The 22,913-nt window shown below is 40.0% G+C and overlaps 1 protein-coding gene across 1 annotated transcript in view; it reads left to right on the forward strand.

Moving 5' to 3' along the window:
• Window positions 1–22,913, forward strand: part of RELN (reelin) — a 296,993-nt gene that overhangs the window by 258,736 nt on the left and 15,344 nt on the right. The window contains exons 44-58 of the mRNA XM_062020283.1: window positions 2,513–2,771; window positions 3,757–4,006; window positions 6,215–6,383; window positions 8,921–9,061; window positions 10,394–10,571; window positions 11,756–11,949; window positions 13,008–13,264; window positions 13,969–14,123; window positions 14,895–15,109; window positions 15,790–15,967; window positions 18,330–18,505; window positions 19,674–19,780; window positions 20,197–20,439; window positions 21,117–21,292; window positions 22,833–22,906. Of these exons, the coding sequence (XP_061876267.1) occupies window positions 2,513–2,771; window positions 3,757–4,006; window positions 6,215–6,383; window positions 8,921–9,061; window positions 10,394–10,571; window positions 11,756–11,949; window positions 13,008–13,264; window positions 13,969–14,123; window positions 14,895–15,109; window positions 15,790–15,967; window positions 18,330–18,505; window positions 19,674–19,780; window positions 20,197–20,439; window positions 21,117–21,292; window positions 22,833–22,906 (2,772 nt within the window). The remainder of the gene's footprint in view (window positions 1–2,512; window positions 2,772–3,756; window positions 4,007–6,214; window positions 6,384–8,920; window positions 9,062–10,393; window positions 10,572–11,755; window positions 11,950–13,007; window positions 13,265–13,968; window positions 14,124–14,894; window positions 15,110–15,789; window positions 15,968–18,329; window positions 18,506–19,673; window positions 19,781–20,196; window positions 20,440–21,116; window positions 21,293–22,832; window positions 22,907–22,913) is intronic.

The following is a 22,913-nucleotide window of genomic DNA, read 5'->3' on the forward strand; positions in this document are numbered from 1 at the left end:
AAGCTTTAAGTAACGGTTTCATTGCAGACCCTCACAGTCAATAAAGATTCCTGATTTCTAACCATTACATTTTTTTTAGAGCAGCAGTTAACTAACCCTCAGTGAGGTGGAATATTAAAGATCACTGTACTGGATTTGCAAGACTCCTCACAGCAAACTTTTTTCAGAACTTGATAAACAGAAACATCAATTCTCTGCACTGATCTGATTTCCTAGACCGTTGTGAAATTAAAAGATTGTTTAAAAAATTATACTAGAGATCTTTTAAGTTGCTCCATTAGACTAAATGACATGTTTTCTTTATTGCTCATATTCAAAGAACTGCCATTAATCTCTTTTCCATGATAGTCTGTAGCTGGATTAGCATATATTGACCTCAAGGTGTTATACAGAGATAAATGACTCCGTTCTTAGTAAAAAGGAAAACAAAGTAGTACATTTAATGTCTTGTATATAGTTACAAAAAATAGCAGTTATCAACAAAAAACTGTATGTTCTCTTCTGAATAGCAAGGCAGAGTGCAATGGCATCGCTGGGAGCTGCTCTTTAGCAACCTCAAGTAATTGCAGTGGGATTTTCTTAATTTCCAGGCTGACTCTATCGGCCACCTGCAAAGCACAACAGATCTGTCTGTGACATAGACGTGCCAAGTTCTGCACAGGGCTTGGGGAGAGGTTTCAGTTTATGTCAGGAGTGATGAGAACTATCATTTCTAATAGATATTTTTAAGGGTACTAGACTCAGTAGCTGCATTAAAACTTACTCTTTTCCTATGAGGAGATTCCCTGAAGTACACAGGCAAGCAGTGGTGCCTGTTGGTGCTGCAAGCCACACTCTGCACCTGGGGATTGTAATCAGGAGGACTCTCTAATCCACTATCTACTGCCATCACATCTGTTTTTTAAAGAATGTAACAGGGGACAGTCACCGTCATGATGATACCAGTACCTGAAACTGCACAGCATGAAATATCAGTAGGGACAGAATATTTTAGATATCACAACTGATCAAATCCCTTTCAATTCTGAATTACTAGAACAATATCCAAACATTTTATTATTAACAAGATAAAAAAAAAAAAAACTTTGGTTTTCCCCTTTCAGAATAGGCAGAGCTTTTGCAAAATATCTGTGGGATGACAAGAGAGATGTTTAAAATCACTTTTTTATCTGCTAGTTGTTATATTACTTATATTTGAGCAGGTTATTACGGTATTGGTAAAAATTCAGATAAAAGAATAGCAATCCACAGAGAGCAGATTCAGCAGAGACAAGGTCATCTGGGTTTATTTCCTTTGAATTATGTGGCAAAATGTCTGAGTGAATCTAAGGAAGCACAAAGACTTGCCAGAAGTGAGTCCAATCCATTACAGTTGATATGTTGATCCATGAGGGTTCCCAGTGCTCCTTTAGAGCACAAGCAATATGTTATGTCTAGGACATGGAGGTGGATATAATCTATAGTGGAAGAAGTTATATATAGTAGGAAGAGAAGCCATGAGTCGCGGGGAGGACTAGGATTAATTGACTTACAAGTCTGGTGTTTTATTGAAGCTTTGTCTGCTGAGCATCTCTGCAGACTCCACTCCCAGTGGATCTACCTGCAGATCAAACCAGAGCAAGACTTTTGATACAAAACTTCTTTTGCACTGTTTCATTTAACCATGAGCCAGGCAGAACTAATGCAGCAATAATTAGAACAGATATAACACTCCAAAGCTGTGCAAAAGCTGTGCAAACATGAATTAATACTTGTAATGTCCCTGCGAGTCAGATAGGTAAATATCATTACAGCAGCAGTTCCCTCCACTCCAGCTGCAGAGTAGAGCTATTATGAGCACTGGCTACCAGGAAGGATTTTGCAGTTTGATACAAGTCTATTGTGCTGCTTTGGAGAAGCCAATTAAATCGGGGATGAAAGCACTGGTGTCCCTGGGTGGCTTGGGCTGGCTTCAGGGAAGCCTGTACATTTAAGTGGTGTGATTTAAACAAATTTCCAAGGCTGACTAAGTGGAGAAAATGATCCCCGAAAATGAAACATGCTTTGTTCTCCTTTCCAGATTTTCTCTAGTTTATGCCAACAGAAAAGTGAGATGCTTATTTTGAGTTTAAGCGTTTCAGCTAGTTCATAGCAAATTATGATGTACTTAGAGCACCTTAGAGCACTTTTCTGCCACTAAGATCTGTATTCATGGGCTACAGGGATAAATATTTCGCCCAGGATTATGTTTCTGATATTTGCAACACCATCAGCTACATAGACAAAGCTCAAAACAGAAATGGCCAGCTTTGTTCAGATTCTTCTGCCTGGTAAACTACCATACAGGTATTATTTATCATCTCACCCGTTTGTCTGCTTTTATTTGGAAGGCTTTAAAAAGGAAATCATAGGGTCTCCTAAAGCTGACTCTTACAGCAAGAAATTACAGGGCTAGACAACAGACCAGCTCAAAGTGTCTCTAGTTGATTTTCTGCAGAAAAGGCATCTTTTCAGTAACTGCTCCCACTGTTAGATTTGTGCAGTTCTTCATGAGACTGGGATGCGGCAAGGGGGTGCCAGACCCCAGGAGCCAGCCTGTGCTGCTGCAATATTCACTCAACGGGGGCCTCACATGGAGTCTTCTCCAGGAGTTTCTCTTCAGTAACTCCAGCAACGTAGGAAGATACATTGCCCTGGAAATTCCCCTGAAGGCCCGCTCCAGCTCCACTCGGCTTCGCTGGTGGCAACCATCAGAGAACGGGCATTTCTACAGTCCCTGGGTGATTGACCAGGTAAGGAATCCTCTGAATGGTTGTGGGGTTTTCTAATACAAATTCAGACTGTTTTCAGTCTTAACGTTTCCCTTTGTTTTGGCATGTATCATTTCACCAGGTCAAGAAACAGTGCTTTGTGTAAAGATAGTCTAGAAATATAATAATGCAGCAAAATCATAGAGCACTGTTTGCTAATCTCTGTTTTTAATGCACCAATTGGGTACTGAACACCAGTTTTGGAGATGGGAAAGTCTTTTATACACGGGTAAAGACTGGGGTTAACATTACAGAAGGCCTTACTGTGCAACATGCACATCTGAGTTCAAACTTTAGAAACCTTCATTTAAAATCTACCCCAATATGTAATTTGCTTGGTAGAATGTAATAGAAAAAAGCTGTAGAAAAATATTAATCCATAGAAATCTTCTAATTTTGAAAACAAAGTTTTGGTTTATATTTGGGATTTGCTTCTACAGATATTATTATGTTGCTTTGTGTAACTTGGTATAAATCTCAAGAATTGCCCTCTAAATAGTGTTGTCAGGCTATAGGAGTTCAACCTGCTTAAACATTCATGAATGTGTTTAGAAACCCAGAAGTCAGTGGCAAAACAGACTATTTCCCCAGTTCTAAAAGCAGATGCAATGTGATAGTAGTGCACTATATTAGAGTTGAACAGTCAGTAGGAAAAAAAGACAATATAATCACTTTGCTCCTACCAACATTTATTTTTGTGAGCAGTTCTGATTCATCCAGGATGGAGTTCACTTCCCTGAACTTTAAATTTGTAAAAATGAGATTATTTCTTTAGGATTGCTCTAGAGAAAAAAGATATTCCCTTTCCTCATAACCTATACTCTTTACAGAGAAAATGTGTCCATTTGGAACCTGCAGAATATGCACACGTAGATCTTCCTCCAGGATGCTGTGTCACATGCATGTTTGTGAAGACCTTTTTAGACTTTTTTTGTTTTCATGAACAAATCTTATCTTAATGTTTCAGATTCTTATTGGAGGAAACATCTCTGGCAATACAGTATTAGAAGATGATTTCACCACCCTGGATAGTAGAAAGTGGCTGCTTCATCCTGGTGGCACAAAGATGCCAGTCTGTGGCTCTACTGGGGATGCTCTAGTCTTTATCGAGAAGGCTAGCACCCGCTATGTTGTCACCACTGACATTGTTGTCAATGAAGATTCTTTCTTGCAAATAGATTTTGCAGCATCCTGCTCTGTCACAGACTCCTGTTATGGTAATGACTTCTTAGTAATTCTTCTTCCTCATCTTTACAGGAAAGTTCATGTGTTTTCTGGTTCCATTCTTTAACGTAACAAGAACTGAGAACAAAAGAAAGCTGCACATTTCTGTTAGGAACTGTAATATCAGTGTTTTTGTTTTAGGTGTCTGAAGCCTAAGATAAAGTTTATTATTCTCCTTGAGCACTTAAGCTGTAGCTCAATTCATTCAAGGAAAAAGGCTAAGAGCTGTCTTGCTGCACAACAGTACACCAGTATATGCTATCCACTGATTGGAATGATCTTGTGGCTCTCACAATAAGCAGCTGGATGTTCCCACCAAGTTTCTGGCTCTGTGGTTTTGCATTTTCAGTGAAGTCTCAGTTCAGATCTCACTTGCATCTCTATAACTAAGAAATCATTTGTGTCAGCAAACATCTGACACGTGCTAAGGCAGCATCAACTGCAAACATTTATATTGTCCATATGAAATAATAAACATGTGTATACATGTATATGTGTGTATGGATGTGCTCATAGATACATGCACATATGTGTGTATATATATACATATACACATAATGATGCAATTTTTAATCACCTAGCTTCTTTTTTTGCCACATGATGTGCATATATATATATACAAATATACACATAAATAAAGGCATATTCTGCCCTCAATACACATGACATGGAAATTAAACATTGGTTTATTGTGTGACTCTTAAGATGCACAAGAAATAGACCTTTTCAGCTAGTTTTTACATCTTAAATTACATTCTTTTAGTGTGGGGGTTTTGGGTTTAGATTTTTTTTTCTGAGGAGGAGAATACAATATGTTACAGCACGAAGGATGAATTCATTCACTGGGTTGCTGACTATTTCTCCAGAATTCTGCATAAGAATGGAAAAAGAATTGACGTGAGGAGCCAGAAGCGGCTGCTCTCATTTTGCTATTCTGAAGCCAAAGAAAGGAACTGAGATATTTTACTCACATGCTTAACAATATTTTTTTTTTCTTTTGGTATTAAAAAGACTGTAGCATTTCTCTGCAAAGTTTGAAAGTGTTTTGGCAGCATAGCTACATACTGTTAAAGAAGCAGTTCCTCTTTTTTTTGTTTCTACACTTACCATTACCCTAACATAGTATTAAATTAGAGGGACTACTACTTAATCAGGCTTCCAGTCATGATGAGGAAAGGTCTTCATTTTGGTGACAGAGATTTAACACTAAAAACTCACTTACCCTTGTTTGTATCCACTTGTCCTTGGATTTCTGTAGCACTGTCTTTTGTGCTTAGACATCAAGTAGGACTAATTGGATGATTAAGGGTCATTCTCTGTTCATGAGGGTAGAAGAAATGGCTCTGCAGTAATCAAAAAAGACTGCAGATTTGTCACCTCTGTCACCACGTTTCATACTTTAGACAAACAGAATGTCTGGCAGCTGGAACATTTACTTCAAGTTACAGTTCTGTGCCTATTATTATTTACTTTTTAATGACTGCATAAAAGTGTAACTTGAAGTATTTAGTGAGCTTGACTAACCTTTATTTTTCATAATAAAAGTTTATCAGCCATAAACATCAAAACAATGAGATTGTTGATTTTTGCTGAAAAGTGAATATATTAGTTTAATATGGCTGGACTGTGTTTGAATGAAAACAAGCTCACTGACTAACAAACTCAATTTTAAATTGTTTGTGGTAGATAATGAAAGGAGCTGATCTGGAGGGGGGTGGAAGAGTGAATAAACCATCTTGTGACAGAGCCAAAAATTTTAATTTGAGTGGTGCTCTGCCTTACACAACAATTACATCCAGCTGAATTTCATCCTTCAGCCTGAAAAACCGAAAAACAAAGCTGCTGGTCATGATGCTGTCACATCACTTCGTTGCACGCTGCAGCTACAGGAATTGGCTTGACTTAATCCTGGTGACTTGTCAGATGACTTTGTCTTTGCACCTGAGGTCTCTTGAGTTGGGTGGCAGATGTGGAGGTGCACTGCAGCCTTGTCCTGAGCTATATCTGCTCAGCAACATGTAATGTATCCTCCAGCACTGCCACCAAAGGGAGTAGCTTTGTGCTTCTGACTCAAGGGTTGGAAAAGTTTTGAGTTTTGTCAGCATAGACTTGTGACTAATGCTCTCTGGGGTTACTAGTTTACTGTAAACCTGTGGATGTGTGTCTCTGAATTAAGTAACTAACCATCTTTCTACCTTTAGCTATTGAACTGGAATATTCAGTGGACCTTGGGCTGACCTGGCACCCTATTTTGAGAGACTGTCTTCCCACTAATGTGGAATGCAACAAGTACCATCTCCAGAGAATTCTCATCTCAGATACTTTCAACAAGTGGACCCGGGTTACTTTGCCTCTGCCTCCCTATACTAGGTATCTCCCTCTGGTTTTCTGCAGAATAAATCTAAATGCATAAACTAGGTATTGAGGCATGTTACATTACAGCATTAAAATAACTGTACCTTGCCACTTTCCTTTGGTCCATGTATATAGCAACAAATAAGTATAAGTAAACGAAGCCCCATCCTGCTTTGTATAAAAGTTGCAAAGCTACTGTGTGTATTTACTTTTCTTAGTTATTTAAAGATAGGAAACTCTTGTCCATCTTGTCCAGGGGAGCTACAGGGAGAGTTTTTTAAAGAATTTCATGTTATCATCAGCCTCGCTAAATTTTGGTTGTCTTAATGGCTAATGGGACTGGCTCACTCCCCACTGCATCCTGTGCTTGCTGTTGTTGACTATGCACTGATGTTTTTATATGTAGCACTTCGCAGGCTTCTTGGTTTTCTGTGTATTCCTTGTAGCCTTTGTGTCTCTCTCAGTTTTGATGCTCTCCTCGTTGTTTTTACACATGCCTCATTTTCACCTCCTTTTCCTTTTCCTGCATCCTTTTGTCTTTGAGGGAAGAAAAAATATGAGACTGCATCTGAAATATTGTGTTCAGTTCTAGGCCCCTCAGTTCAAGGACAGGGAGCTGATGGAGAAAGTTCAGTGCAGGGCCACAAAGATGGAGTGGAGCATCACCCTTATGATGAAAGGCTGAGGAGCTGGGGCTCTTTAGCTTGAAGAAGAGGAGGCTGAGGGGTGACCTCATCAATGTTTACAAATATGTAAAGGGTGGGTGTCAGGAGGATGGAGCCAGGCTCTTCTCAGTGATGTCCAATGATGGGACAAGGGGCAATGGGTATAAGCTGGAATATAAGAAGTTCCAAAGAAACATAAAGAAAAACTTCTTCACTGTGAGGGTGAGGGAGCACTGGAACAGGCTGCCCAGATGGGTTGTTGAGTCTCTTTCTCTGGAAACACTCAAAATCCACCTGGATGAGTTCCTATGTGACCTGCTCTAGGTGATCCTTTAGTCTAGATGTAATGTTAACTTTGCTTTTTTATTATTTCAAGCTGTGCAATAGCAGGTGAATGTCTCCAATTGTTTGTGCCTGTATGTTATAGAGACATGCAGGCTACATAGTTAATAGATTGGTCTTGTGTGCTGCACTCATACTAGTGTAGCCTTTTAGAGCTCGTGTACCTTAGAGCACTAGCTAAGCTCTGGCCTGTAGAAAGCAATGAACACTTCATTTTATCTTAGACTCGAAGCTGATTTTAAAAGACAAATGCAAATACAAAGCTTCTCCAGGGAGCATCAGCTCCATAAATTGTTAGTGAAGCCTTAAATCTAAAGCAGGCAGAGTAAGATGTTAGGTGCTTGTCTTTGTTCCTAAAGGATTTCCTCACAATGTATGGTTTTATTTTTAAAATGCTATTTGTTAAGCAGCTAGACAGCACAGCATTATATATCTCATGTAACATATTTATAAAGAAATAATTCCTAGGATAACATTGACCTTACCATAAAAGCTATATTTTTTACACTGAATAAATTTAGTGGATTTTGCTGTTCACTTCTTTTCATGTTTACAGTAATTGTGAGTTCTCTGTGAGTTTCAAAAGATAACAGACTACACAAAGTTCCATGCTGCCATCTAGTGCTGTACAGCAAAACATAGACTAGCTTGAACTTAAAAAGATATTTTTGATAAGTTACAGAAATTAGTGTATTTACAGCTATTCAAAGATAGGAGACTACTTCTGCATGAGCTGAATAGCTATTTGGTGTCCACTGACAGTTGCAGCTACATTTTCTTCATCTGTCTTGGGAGTTGAGACAATTCACATACATCTACGTTGAAGCAAGGTGTCTGAATAGGAAGCTAAGCCTCCTTTCATCCATAAATTGAAAGTCATTTACTAAAAGGAATCAGAATCACACAATAGATAATTTCTTAATATTTCCAGCCTAGCCATGGATAGAGAGGAAGGAGGAACCCACAAAACCGGGGTCATACCACAAGCCCTACACAGGCACTCTCAATCGTCCCTTCTAGATGTATAAATGGCAGCATCTTGCCTAGGAGCCAACCTACTCCCTAGAGCTGCTCTTGTTAAGCGTAGTTGGTAGAATTCATGGAGTAAAAATTGGTTAGTTTGTTGACTTTGACTTAGACTGAAGCTCAGGGTGAAACTTGGATGATCTGGGTGATTCTGGCCTGATCCAGCTTTCAGCTATCTCTCAAGTTTGGATTTGAGCTTCAATTTGGGCATGCCACCTTCTTCCTACCCTCTTCTTCACTGCATCAACCACAACTCACTTGCTTTGTTCTCACTGGTGATTCCCTTCCCACCTCTTACCTCTCAGTATGCTACCATGCTTTGTCTTGTTCTCAAAATATGAGCACCCTGTTCTTGGCTTTTCAGGAATCTTGTTGTCAGCCATCAGCCTGAATTTGTGCTGATACCAAACAATCTTCCAGGGACAGTTTATAGCTTCAAGATTGACATTTTCTTTCAGTCAAAATAACAATTAGCTTAGCTAGAAATATTACTTTTCTGGTTTTCTTCCTCTCCCAAAGGTCTCAAGCCACTCGTTTCCGCTGGCACCAGCCTGCTCCTTTTGACAAGCAGCAAACATGGGCCATTGACAACGTCTACATTGGGGATGGCTGCATAGACATGTGCAGCGGCCATGGGAAGTGCACACAAGACAACTGTGTGTAAGTGCCATTTGTTCTCTGTTCTGCCCTGTGCTGGTGCATTTCACTCCTCTGTCATTTTAATGAGCTTGAGATTTTGTTGCAATTTCTAAAAGGAAGGTGGATTTTGCTGTTATAACTGAGCAAGGCACTGGGACTACTTGAGAACAGAAAAGCAAGAAGAACATTATGTGTGGGTGTTGGCTCTGCCAGAGCTCTGCCTCATGGAGGATTCTGACAGCTCTTTCCTCAGAGGCAATGCATAACCTGAGCTCTTGCCTATGCTGCATCCAGGCACTCCTCTCGCCAGCCAGGGAGAAGAGACCCCCTGAGTTTGTGCACTCCTCTATTCCTGGATCTTCCCAGATGTCATCCTTATTCCTGAAGGGTTTCATACCATGTCCCCATGCCCTTATCCTGGTGCTGGATGTAGAGGACCTGGACTGGAGGTGTGACACATCTAAATATCAGGATATTATACTCCAGTTCTTCACAGATTTTGCCTTGGAACTGGTGTTGGCTTGATGGCCTGCTGCCTCTGCTCCATAGTAGGGTGTGCTGGTAGTGGCAGACTATTTTGTTCCTCCAAGTGTCCGTATAATAGCCCAGATAAAGCCCTGCAAAACTGACAAAACCAACCACCAGATCTCCCCAGATTTGTCTGTCTGGCAACAGAGGAACACTTTCCAGATGGAAGTATTGCTTTTTTCCAACAACAAATGGCAACAGAAATGGGCAAGTGGTTGTATAATTGCACTGTGGCTATGTTTGTCAGAAATATAATCTGTTACAGAATATGCATAGTATTGCATTGTCCTCTATCCTGACAGTACTGAAGTACCAAGGCATGATCTCCCTGGTGAAATCTATGTAGTAGCAGAACACATTTCTGTGCTGTTATCCAATCTTTGACACATTATAAGGTTTTTCAGAGGAGAGGAAAAAAAGGGGGGGGGGGGGGGCTACATAAAGAAAGAACAGGAACATACCCATCTACTAAAATTTTACAGGAACTTACTCAAAATTTCATATTAGCAGGACATTTTTCTGCTTGGCACATTTTCCTCAGTTTATTGAAGCCCAGTGTATTTTACTGATTTTACTTTGTGCTGGAGTGTATTAGCAGCTTGAACGATACATAATGCTAGCCTTGCTAAACATCATTTTAGTTTCATATGAATACAAAAAGTGGCAGATGTTTGCAACCCCCATATACCACTTGTGTGCTACTAAATGATGCAGGCAGCTTCCACACAGAATAAGATGGCACCCTGATGTGGAATAACATGGTACTGATGAAACCTCCCTGCGCAGCCTTTCCCTCTGGATTTTTACTTCTGTTTTCCTCTGCAGCTGCGATGAGCACTGGGGTGGGCTGTACTGTGACGAGCCAGAGACTCCCCTTCCCACACAGCTGAAAGACAACTTCAACCGCTCACCATCGAACCAGAACTGGCTGACGGTGAACGGGGGCAAACTGAGCACGGTCTGCGGCGCCGTGGCCTCTGGGATGGCCCTTCACTTCAGCGGGGTGCGTGTTAGGCACGGGGGCCAACTCACTCCTTCTCTGGAGACATTCAAAACCCACCTGGATGAGTTCTAATGTGACCTACGCTAGGTGGTCCTGCCAGACTAGATGATCTTTCGAGATCCCTTCCAACCCTTAAGATGCTGTGATTCTGTGTGACAGTACAAATGGGACTGAAAAGTTAAACAAACAGCAAGGTGTTAAAAACTATCAGCATAACATACTAAACATATAACACCAAAAACAAACCCCACCTTATGTCCTTTGCCTAGCCTGAAGCTTCAAGTCAGACAGGTCCTACAGACTGGGGACAGCCAGAAACACTCCAGAAAAACAGATACCACGTTCTTGGCAATAATGTAGCCAAGAAAATGAGATATAGTGTATGTGCCTCCTGAAAGGCACTTGGTCTTTGAAAATACATCCATGTCTAGAGTCACCCTTTGCATATTTCACTGCTGAGGGTTTCTGGAGTAAACTCAGAGCAGAGATTCCCTGTTTAGTTATGTACATAGGTGTATAACCCAGACTGCTGCTGAGTTATAGTTTGCTTATAGATAACCTCGGGATTATCAAAATGACAAAATATTACTTTAGAAACATGTAAAACAGGCTTGTAGATCTCTGCCATGCAAATTTAGAAATAGTTTCAAACTGATGCCAGTTTTCTAAAATAAACTGACATCTCCACTTGCTTGCAGTAGGACTAAGTAGGCACCACTAATAGACTAAGCAATGTGAAATATACAAGGGATTAAAATAGGACACATTGAAATTGCTGTGCCATTTGATGGCTTGCATAAATTGAGCCATTAGCACATAATCAGTGATTCATTAATTCTGCCTGGAAAACCTTATGTTTTACACTGGAGGCATGAATTTTTTTAACTCTTGTATTCATAAGAAGGATCAACACAGTTCTTGTGTATATAGAATATCTTGTAAAGCTGTAGGTACAAGTAGCAATGTGTATGAACACATAACAGGAATTTTTAAGATGGAACATAACTGAAATTATGTCTTCAGGGAAGAACATTTATTGTTCTGCTGCAGCTTAGATATAATTAGTATAACACTGTACAATTTTGAAAGTTTTACAAGGTGAAGTTATATTAATAGCCTAACACTTTAATGTTCAGAAGTTTTACCAGCTAACACCAGTCAACATATTTTTCATTCCTTTTAAGGGCTGCAGCCGTATGTTAGTTACAGTGGACTTGAACCTCACCAGTGCAGAATTCATCCAGTTTTATTTCATGTACGGATGTCTGATCACTCCCAACAACCGCAACCAAGGAGTGCTGCTGGAGTATTCTGTGAATGGTGGAATCACCTGGAGCCTCTTAATGGAAATTTTCTATGATCAATTCAGCAAGCCAGGGTTTGTAGATATCTTCTTCTGCCTATATAATTTCCTACACTATAGTAAGGTAGTCTTGAATGTTTCTTAAGAGCCTGTGGGACATATTACTGCTGTGGTTGGATGTCAGATCTTTAAGAGTTCAGCCCATCCACTGCTGCAAGCATTTATGAATAGCCTTAATGCATGTGCTTGAGCAGCAGCATTTGTGCAGCTGCTAGGCCAGAAATGCAGGGATAGTAAGTGGTCTGTGGCAGCCTGGTAGATTTGCAAATTGTTGCAGGACAATAGCTACTGTAATGACATCCATCTTTTTCTTTAAGGTACTTGCATTTGCAGTCTGGTTGTTTACTAACAAGAGCAGAAAGTCATTGCTTGAACTAGTTGGAAAAAGCTGTGGAGAGGAGAAACTGAATTTCTGCAGATAACTGTCAAAAGGTTACACTCAAGCCCTATTTTTAGATACTTGTGAGATTCGAATCATGTATATATACGGGTGGACTTTTTGCTCACTGACTCATTAAATATACTGATAGAAAATGGGGCTGGCAGGGACCCGTTATTTGTTATTTAAAATGAACATGTCAAGAAGTCACTAGCACAAAACAAGAGATTTAAGCATACTATCATCTGCTGTTGTAATGGAAACAAGAAAATTGTACTGCAATGTTGTTATCTGCTGAATGGTTCCAGGTCTGAAATAGTGATCTTAATTTTACTTCAACATTCTCCTTCTTAACCTTCTCTTATGGAACATGACCTTATGGCCATGTTCTGCTGGTCTAGACCACTGCATTTGTGCATAAGCACAGCTGGAACAAATGAGGATGCTCAAACCATGCTGGCCCTTCCAACATTACTCTGAGCTGCTGTCCCAGGGATGACATTGGGAGTGATCAGAAAGGTTTTAGTTTGAGCCGTCTCCCATAGGGGAACATAAGCTACATCACTCAGTCCTTCATTCCCAAGTTCCACATACTTTAGGAAAAAACAGAAGCAGATCTGGTCAAAGCACCTGGCACAAAACAACAGAAAGTGTCCTCCTTCCTGTGGCTTCCCTACAATGTTTTTTATTTCAGCTTTGTGAACATCCTCCTTCCCTACGACGCCAAAAGCATCGGGACGCGCTTCCGCTGGTGGCAGCCCAAGCATGACGGCCTGGACCAGAACGACTGGGCTATCGACAACGTGCTGATCTCCGGCTCAGCTGACCAGAGGACGGTGATGCTCGACACCTTCAGCAGCGCTCCCCTGCCGCAGCACGAGCGCTCCCCTGCTGATGCCGGGCCCACCGGCAGGATCGCCTTCGACATGTTTGTAGAGGACAAAACTACAGGTAAATGGCCCTCATGGATTTGAATGACACAGTGAGAGGTCAATGCAGTGATTTCCAAATCTTTCTGAGACTCTGAATCTTTGTCTCACTGTGATGAGTATCACTGACAACCCCATCTCTATGGGGGCCTTGTCTTTTGTTTTGAGTTCACAAAACACAAAATTGAAAGATGTAACTTTTCTGGTTTTAACTGCATGGATTTACTTAGAAGATTAATTTCTCTTCAAAGAAAGAAAAAAAGGATTAAAAACTGCCAGGTTATTCTGAGCAGACATCTGAACCTGAGTATCTGTTTCCTATTTCCTAACTTTTTTAAGCATTCTTTAGGGAAGTTAAGTTACATTTTGCAATAAATTTTGTAGAGGATTTATTTCTGGATATTTACAAGGCTTAACAGCTGCAGGCAACACCCATTAAAAAGTTTTCTTCTATTGTCCAGTTCAACACAAGTTTATGTTTGGTGTAAGTCTCAGATCCTTACCTTTTGAACATTAAAAAAAAATGTTATAAACAAGTAGTAAGAGGTGCTTTGAGCAATAAATGTAATAAATATGTACATGGAAAAGATGGGTACTGCCATTCTCTATATAATTCTCATGTAGGTTAAAAAAACAAAGCCATAAATCACCTTTAATGATAAACACTACTCCCTGTTTAATTCATATTGTCATTGTATGTTACTGACATTGCTCTTTATTTTCAAGTGAATGAACACTGGTTATTCCATGATGACTGCTCAATTGAGAGATTTTGTGATTCTCCTGATGGTGTCATGATCTGTGGGAGCCATGACGGCAGAGAGGTCTACGCAGTCACACACGACCTGACTCCTACAGAAGGATGGATTATGCAGTTCAAGGTAAAATCTCTGTCTGCAATATAACTATTCAAAAACATTTTGCTCCAAGATTAAGATTTTTTTAGGGAGTAGGATGCTGTATAGGCCTATGCATGAGCCATTCCTCGCAAGGAAATGTGTTATTATTAGGCCATCCTCACTTTTCTCACCTACTCCATGTTGGTCAGTTTTAATACCACAGGCTGTTCTCAGAGTTGACCCACTCTTCTGTTCCAGCACAGCAGTTACACAGATACCATGTTATAAGGATATTACTCAAATACAAGCTGTCTGTTTCATTACAGCAGCTCCAAACTGGTCCACACCACTCCTATGTCATCATGCATTCACATCAAACATGCACCCAAACTGACCTTCATATACTCCTTTATACAAATTAAAGAAATAACCCAGCAATATATGGAAGTGGTAAGAGCACTTTGCACACCTCTCCCATAAAGACCTTCTACCTAACATAACTGAGCTGGGTGGTCTCCTCTGAAAAATACAAATATTAAGTTGTGTGGGAAGAAGATTAACTTAGTTGTGGGGTACTGGGGTATAAGGCACAAGTGTCAAAACCTGGAAATCCAGAAATGTGAGCTACCTAGAAGGAAAAATAAACTCGGAATATGGTGCCTGTTCTCAATCTTGGGAATACTGCTGAGCTCTGTAGATGACTGGTACCATCCAAGCACCGTTTCTGCAGTTAGTTTTCACATCCAAACTTCTTTTTTAAACTCCAACCACCACCACAATTCATTCTGATTTTCTTATTTTCTTCTTTATTAGGTTTCTGTTGGATGTAAAACCTCAGAAAAACTTGCACAAAATCAGGTCCATGTGCAGTATTCCACTGACTTTGGTGTTAGCTGGAGTTACTTGGTACCTCAGTGTTTACCAGCTGATCCAAAGTGTTCTGGGAGTGTTTCACAGCCATCTGTCTTCTTTCCCACAAAAGGATGGAAAAGAGTAACTTACTCACTGCCTGAAAATCTTGTGGGCAAGTAAGTATGAATTTGATGCTCATTTTGTCTTGTATTCAGTGCCTCCTGAAAACCACAACAGGGAATACATCTGCCTACTCATTGTCTTTCAAGGAAAGCTCAGACTAGTAGCATTCACATTCTTTAGCTATGCTGCATAATTTCATTTCCTACCAATCAAGTCTGACCGTGACTCTTGGTCTGAACAACCAGCAAACTTATCCTTACTTCTCAGCAGTCTGCTCAAATAAACAGAACATATTCTGCTCTGTTCAGACAGCCGGGATCAATTAGAGAGTAGATTTATGACCTTACTGAGTGGAAAAGTTTCCCTTATTGTCTGCAGTGGTCTGCACATATGCAAACCATTTGTCTTTTTTCTGCAAAATTTAAATCTGTTATATTCTTTGAGTACTCTTCTCAAGCAGTATAACTAAAATTGAAAGTCTCTTTCAAGAAGTCAGAATAGCTTTTTCTGGCTTCAGCAGTGTCTGGAATCTATCCATATGTTGTAGGTAGTACATGTGTGAAGACGATTTAGATATGTAGGAAATAAACTTCAACAGATACTGCCAGATACTGCTTGTGGAAGCTTGGAGGATAACATAGGCAGAAGTATATTGTGTTTCACCCACTTCTTTCCAATTGAGCAAAGCTGATTTATACATATCTCCTGTTTTCCTTCCTGCCTTTGTATCTAGTCCCGTCAGGTTTCGGTTCTACCAGAAGTATTCAGATATGCAGTGGGCCATCGATAATTTCTATCTGGGCCCTGGTTGTCTGGAAAACTGTAGAGGCCATGGAGACTGCTTGAATGAGCAATGCATCTGTGATCCTGGATATTCAGGTCCAAACTGCTATCTGACCCAAACGCTGAAGGTAATTTTACTGCATGTTTTAAAGAGTGAATTTCGCCATATCTTTGGAAATTTAGTTTTTATTCCTATCAGCCTAAAGATACTCAATTACATTTTTCAGCCCTTTTATAATTTAACAAAACTATTACTTCAGTATCTAAGAATAAGTTTGTGCCTTTGCAAATAACACTATCCACAAAAGTTGCGATAAAGTTCATTGTTCATCCTTAGATCATCATTATATCTCAGTCACTCACCCTTGCACATATGATTATATTTGATCAAGACCTGTAGAAAGATTTTCTTTATCATGAAAGACCTTATTGAAGCAGGCAATACAAAAAATGATGTAAAATAACACAAAATGAATCCACCTAGCTGTTCTTAGTGTTACAAGCAAATGAAATGTATTTAAATATTGCTAATTCAAAAGTTTAAACATTTTTAAAACTTAACATATTTAGAAAAGAATGTATGGAGAACTCCAAATTAGTTTAAAATAGAGGAAAATAAATCTAATTTTTTCTACATTAGTTAAGAACAGAATAGGTAGATGCTCCACAGAAACAACAGGTTAAGCAGCATTCTGCCTAGCGAGAACATCACGGTGTAATTCTTCAGTTACCATGTTATTTCAGTTGTTGTAACTGTTTTTCATCTGAGATACTAATTACAAGAACAAATATCATTGTTTGTTTGCCATGTTTAATTAGGAATGTGTTCTTCATATTAAGGACATTTGGGATAAAATCCTAGCAATTTTAGGGGAGTTTTACTACTACCTCCTTAAGGCCAGGATTTCACTCATGGCATTGCTTTTACTGCACAATCACTGGAGGTAAGTGGAAATCAGAGACACATTCTAGATGGTTTTCACTGTCTGTATATGTGCAGAGAGTTGCATAAATGCATATTCACTATATTAACCCTAAAATATCATGGCAGTACTGCTGGGGAAAAAAACCACATAATAGCAATTTCTCTCATACATATTAGATATGTATTGGAATTATATAGTCTTAAATAACCACAGTTACTAATTAGACCCATTGTGGTGGATTGACCCTGGCTAGACACCAAGTGCCCACTAAAGCTGCTCTGTCATTCTTCTCCTCAGCTGGACAGGGGAGAGAAAACACAAAGAAAGGCTCATGGGTTGAGATAAGGACAGGGAGAGATCATTCACCAATTACCACCGCAGGCAAAACAGACTTTACTTGGGGAAATTAGTTTATTACCAGTCAAATCAGAGTAAAAGCATACAAAATGTTGAAAATACTTTTCCCCCACCTGTCCTTTCTTCCTGGACATAACTTTGCTCACAATTTTCTCTACCTCCTCCTCCAGAGTGTCTCAGAGAGATGGGAAAAGGGAGCTGCAGTCAGTTAATTACATATTGTTTCTGCAGCTCCTTCCTTCTCAGGGGAGGATTCCTCACACATCCTCTGGTACAGTGTGGGGACCCCCACAGGAGACAGTCCTCCATGAACTTCTCCAATTTGGATCCTTCCCATGAGCTACAGTTCTTCGCAAACTTCTCCAGAGTGATTCCCGTGGGATTACAAGTCACTCTGCCAGTCACACACTGTCAGCAAACTCACTCTAGTGCAGGCTCCTCTCTCCATGGATTCAGAAGTTCTGCCAGAAAACCTGCTCCAGCATGGGCACAGTCTCCTTTGGACATCCCCTGGTTCCAGCATGAGGCCCTTCCCAAGCTTCAGGTGGATCTCTGTTCCCCTCTGGCCTCCATGGCTGCAGGGGCAGGACCTCACCATGGGCTGCACCACAGGCTGCAGGGGAACCTCTGCTCTGGGCCTGGAGCATCTCCTCACCTGCTTCCTTCACTGATTTCAGTGTTTGCAGAACTGCTGTTCTCACGTGTTCTCACTTCTCTCTTCTGCTGCAGTTTGCTCCTGAGCAGTAACTTTTTTCCTCTTTTCAAAAAATGTTAATTACAGATACATTGCCATCACTGCTATTTGTTTTGGCCTTGGCCAGTGGTAGGTCCATCTTGGAGCCATTTTGCATTAGCTTTATTGGATGTAGGGGAAGCTTTTGGCATCTTCTCACAGAAGCCACCCCTGTAGCCCCCGTGCTACCAAAACCTTGCAACGCTAACCCAATACACCCATTCATTTGCACATGCAAATATGCTGGATTACCTCTCAAGTATGTTAAAATATAGTCTCAACATATTTTCACATGTAGCCAATTCAGGTCAAGTAGATAAATGTTCAGGCAAAAGCGGTTATGTTCAGTCACTATTAAAAAATAATTCTACATTGTTCATGAGTTCTTTAAACATATTTAGGTCAGTTACAGCTGTGGTCACCAGGAAGGCTTAAGATCAGAATTACCTGTGCTTTATGTTAAACACCTTACAGACTTTCCTGAAAGAGCGCTTTGACAATGAAGAAATTAAACCAGATTTATGGATGTCCTTAGAAGGTGGAAATACCTGTACCGAGTGTGGGATTCTCGCAGAAGACACAACTCTGTATTTCGGAGGTGCAACTGTGAGGCAGGCTGTGACTCAAGATCTGGACCTGCGAGGAGCAAAGTAGGTCATGTTTCCACATCATGGCAATGAGGAACTCTAATAAACACTGACAAAGTAGCAGGTGATATAGCTTGTAGCTCAAAGAATTCCTTAGGCCAGGGAGATACTACTGAGATTATGATTCTCCAGGTACTGATGTTTTCAGGTGAGTCACAGAGAGCAAGACTCACCTTAGTACAGTGGGAAGAGCCTGCGATGTCCAGGTGAAACAGCAGATTCCCTTTCCCACGGATGTCCTGGAGTCAGCACTGCCTGTCCTGCAAAGTGGCGAGATATTGCAGTCTCCTGGACATCGCTGCCTCCACTCCTGGAGGCACCAGCTGTGTCTGCCATTGAATTCAGACGTAACCTCTGCTGGTTGTCCTCTCCTGAGTGCCTGTACAAGACCCACTCCACTCACATGCTGTAGAAAAGAATGATTTAACTGGACAGCAATGGGATTATGTCCATCTGAACAAGATAAGGGTGTGATGTAGAACACAACCTCAGCATCATTTCCCTTGACCGTATGGGTTCAATTAAGCCACACACTCTCACTTCTGTAACTCAGCAAGAATTCACTAAATCACACAACTTTCCAGGAAGGAAGGGCCCTCAGGAAGTCTCTAGTCCAAACTTATGCTCAAAGACAACTCAACACTCAGTTCAGACCAGGTTGCTCAGGGCTTTCACAGCATCACAGAATCTTAAGGGTTGGAAGGGACCTTGAAAGATCATCCAGTCCAATCCCCATGCCAGAGCAGGACCTTCCAGGTCACACAGGAACTTGTCCAGGTGGGTTCTGAATTTGTCACATTAGGTCTTGAAAAACCTCCAGGATCAGAGTTCCCATAACGTCTCTGGACAGCTTGTCCCAGTGTTGAGTTACCCTCACATTGATTTCTTTTTTCCTCCCTGTTATATCCAGCCAGAACCTCCCTTTCCTTGATGTATGACTACTGTCTCCCAGCCCTAGTCATCTTCTAGGGTTTCCATCCCCAGGGGCAGGACTTTGCAGAACTTCTTTAGTGTCCCATGAGAATCACCGGGCAATGTTTTTGAAACCTTTGTTCTATGTGTCCATTGATGTTACTTCTATTTTGAACATTTTTAGTACATCTGCTAAAGGAAAGCAAACCTCAATTTGTGCAGATCTCTAACAGATGTAAACTTACACATTTACTCTTAGATTTCTGCAGTACTGGGGGAGAATTGGGAGTGAAAACAACATGACAACATGCCACAGACCAACTTGCAGAAAGGAAGGAGTGCTGCTCGACTATTCCATTGATGGGGGCAAGTACCTTCTGTAGTTTTAGCAAAGCTACAGCCTTATTCTGAATTCAAGTACCATGAATATCTGAGAAGCTGTCAGAGAGATCCAAAATAAGACAATTTGTAACCATAAAGTTATTTTTCTCCTTGAAAAGTTACTTCCCCATCTAAAATTCCCATCTATTGCTCAGGACTTCTCCATAGTCCTCCTGTCTGATTTCAGTAAACTCTGGTTTCCAGCCAATTTGATTCCTTTACATCATTACAAGGTTAATCTTGCCAATGAGTAACAGCTGACAACTATACATGGAAGTTATGATTTGTCTATAAGAAGACTTTAGTCATTATGTTTTATTTCCTATTATCTTCCTTTAATCTTTTAGAATATCCTACCATACCCTTGGTTTCATTACTAAACCTGAATCTTTTCATTCTAGGGATTTCCTGGACTTTGCTTCATGAGATGGATTACCAAAAATATATCTCAGTCAGGCATGACTACATCCTTCTCCCTGAACACGCTCTGACCAACACGACCCGCCTGCGCTGGTGGCAGCCGTTTACCATCAGCAACGGGATCGTGGTTCCGGGCCCCGACCGGGCGCAGTGGGCACTGGATAACATCCTGATTGGAGGAGCAGAGATCAACCCCAGCCAACTGGTAGATACGTTTGATGATGGTAAGACAGGCTGTGACAGATAATCTCTTGTCTAGCAATATCTTATCCAAGATAACTTGTTCCTATGTGACCTGATCTAGGTGAACCTGCTTCTGCAGGAGGGTTGGACTAGATGATCGCTAAAGGTCCCTTCCAACCCCTACCATTCTATGATTCTATGATAAGCCCTGTGAGCCCACAAGCACACTTTTTCTGAGTTTTAGCTCTGCAAATATTTTGTTTTGCAGAGTGATGCTCTTTATATGTTGTTCTTCGTGCTACTAATAGAGGAGCATAGACATATATCCGTGTGTGCATGTATATATGTGTATATACCTAAAGAAATGCAAAAAATTATATTTCTCTCCAACTCACAGAATCACAAAACTGGAAAAGACCTTTAAGATCATTAATCCAACCATTAACCCATACACTGCCACATCCACGACTAAACCATGTCCCTACCAAAGCTGTACTTAATCATATTTTTTTAAGTACTATTATTTAAACATTTTCATTACCTCTCTGGAGCTGATGGGTTTTTTTTGTTATGCCTGTTAGTATTTACTGTGTGTCAGGACAAACAGTGTAAATTTAGTGTTTGTATCTCTGAAGTACTGCATCTAGTGATTCTGTGGATTCAATACCTTGATGTTTACAGAGACAATGCAGTAATTGTATTTAACTCATCTTAATAGAAGGCACGTCTCATGAAGAAAACTGGAGTTTTTACCCTAATGCAGTAAGGACTGCAGGGTTCTGTGGAAATCCATCATTCCATCTCTACTGGCCAAATAAGAAAAAGGACAAAACACACAACATCCTGTCCTCCAGGGAGCTCATTATACAGCCAGGATACATGATGCAGTTTAAAGTAAGAAATGTTCTCTCTATCTCTCAAAAGTAAAGCATGCGATGAAAAATCATCTAATGTGTCTCCAGAAATTATTGTTCTTCCAACTAGGATGCCCAATTGAATGAATAATTAATAATGACTTTTTATTAGAATTCAAAGGAGATTCTGAAGTGTAGGTAATGAGCACCAGAAAGGTTGAATGAATGTTAAATGTCAAATTAATCTGACTGACTGTATGCTTTGGGGTTACTGAGAGGGGTTGGAAGCCTAATTCCTTTTTTGTGAAATTACTGGTTCATAGCATTCAGTAAGAATTATTTTCTAAGGTAGGAATACACAGCACACACAATGTGCCATTTTCTCCAAACACATGAATAAACAGAAAAGGTACAGTAGAGGCAGGCTGGAGAAGAGTGGCACACGGAAAATGCAAAAGTGCTCAAGTAGAAGTACCTCTTCAACTTACCTGAATCATGGCAAATTACCTAAATATTCAAAGAAACTTTTCTGAATGTTTTACTTTAAGGTTTTAAGGAACTCTGCACATGGCCAAAGGTGACATGTAGTTGCTGTTCAGAGATGTTCTAGATCTTTCCCCAGGCCTTTCTCTTAAATGAATCGGGAACTAATATGATAGCAGGGATATCGAAATAGTAATCCATTTTCTTGTTATAGATTTTTATCCTGCTCTTCTCTTTGACAAGACTTCCAGAATTTTCCATCTTCTGCTAATCAGTATTTTCACCTTTTCTCAGCATTATTGCCTACTTTATACTGGCAGCCTTACATAACCCTTAAAGCACTGCTTCCCCCACTCACACATCATGCCACCTTCAAAGAAATTGTATAAAACATAGCCTAACATGCTTTTTACTACCAAATGCCAAAACTTTCCCAAGCAGCTTATTTTACCCAGGCTGTCATCTTTTTCATGTATTTTAATTCCAAAATGATGATAACCCACCAGTATTTAATAGCTTATATTACTAAACTCTCATTGCCTAGTTTTTCTCTCCTGACTCTCTCCTTTTTCTTCACCAGTCACAGCAATGATTTTATTTGTAAACTAAGAACTCAGCTCTGGTGCATGGCTTTTTTAAAGCTCTTAAAATTTAGCTTCTTGTTTTCTATTTGGTACTGTAATCTTTCCACTCTAATGTAACACAAATATTTTTATTGTTTTAAATATTCAGGATAATTATGTTCTTAAATTGCACTGACTTTAAGTTTATATCCACATGTTCATCGTTCTGAATTATTAGTTTCATATGTAATTAATACACATTTAAATATTTCACTTTCTGAAATGCCAAGGAGCTACTTCATCTTTGTGCTTCTGAAACATTTGTTTAGATAATTAGTTTGAACTTTAGGAATGTAGTGTTAGGATTCTGTTTGAAAATAATGGTAACAATAATGAAAAAATCATTAAGTAAAAGCAGTTTGTTTTCCATCCACTTTTGATGCATTTTGTTCAAGATGTAAAAGGAGAGCAAGACTTCATTATATATAACATTAAATGTCTACCTGACAGCAGTCAATTTTATTTGTGCTATAGATTGTGGTTGGCTGTGAGGCAAATTCTTGTGGGGACCTCCACTCTGTGATGCTGGAGTATACAAAGGATGCCAGGTAAATG

This window comes from Colius striatus, chromosome 1 (genome assembly GCF_028858725.1).
Source record: "Colius striatus isolate bColStr4 chromosome 1, bColStr4.1.hap1, whole genome shotgun sequence".
Taxonomy (NCBI): Eukaryota; Metazoa; Chordata; class Aves; order Coliiformes; family Coliidae; genus Colius; species Colius striatus.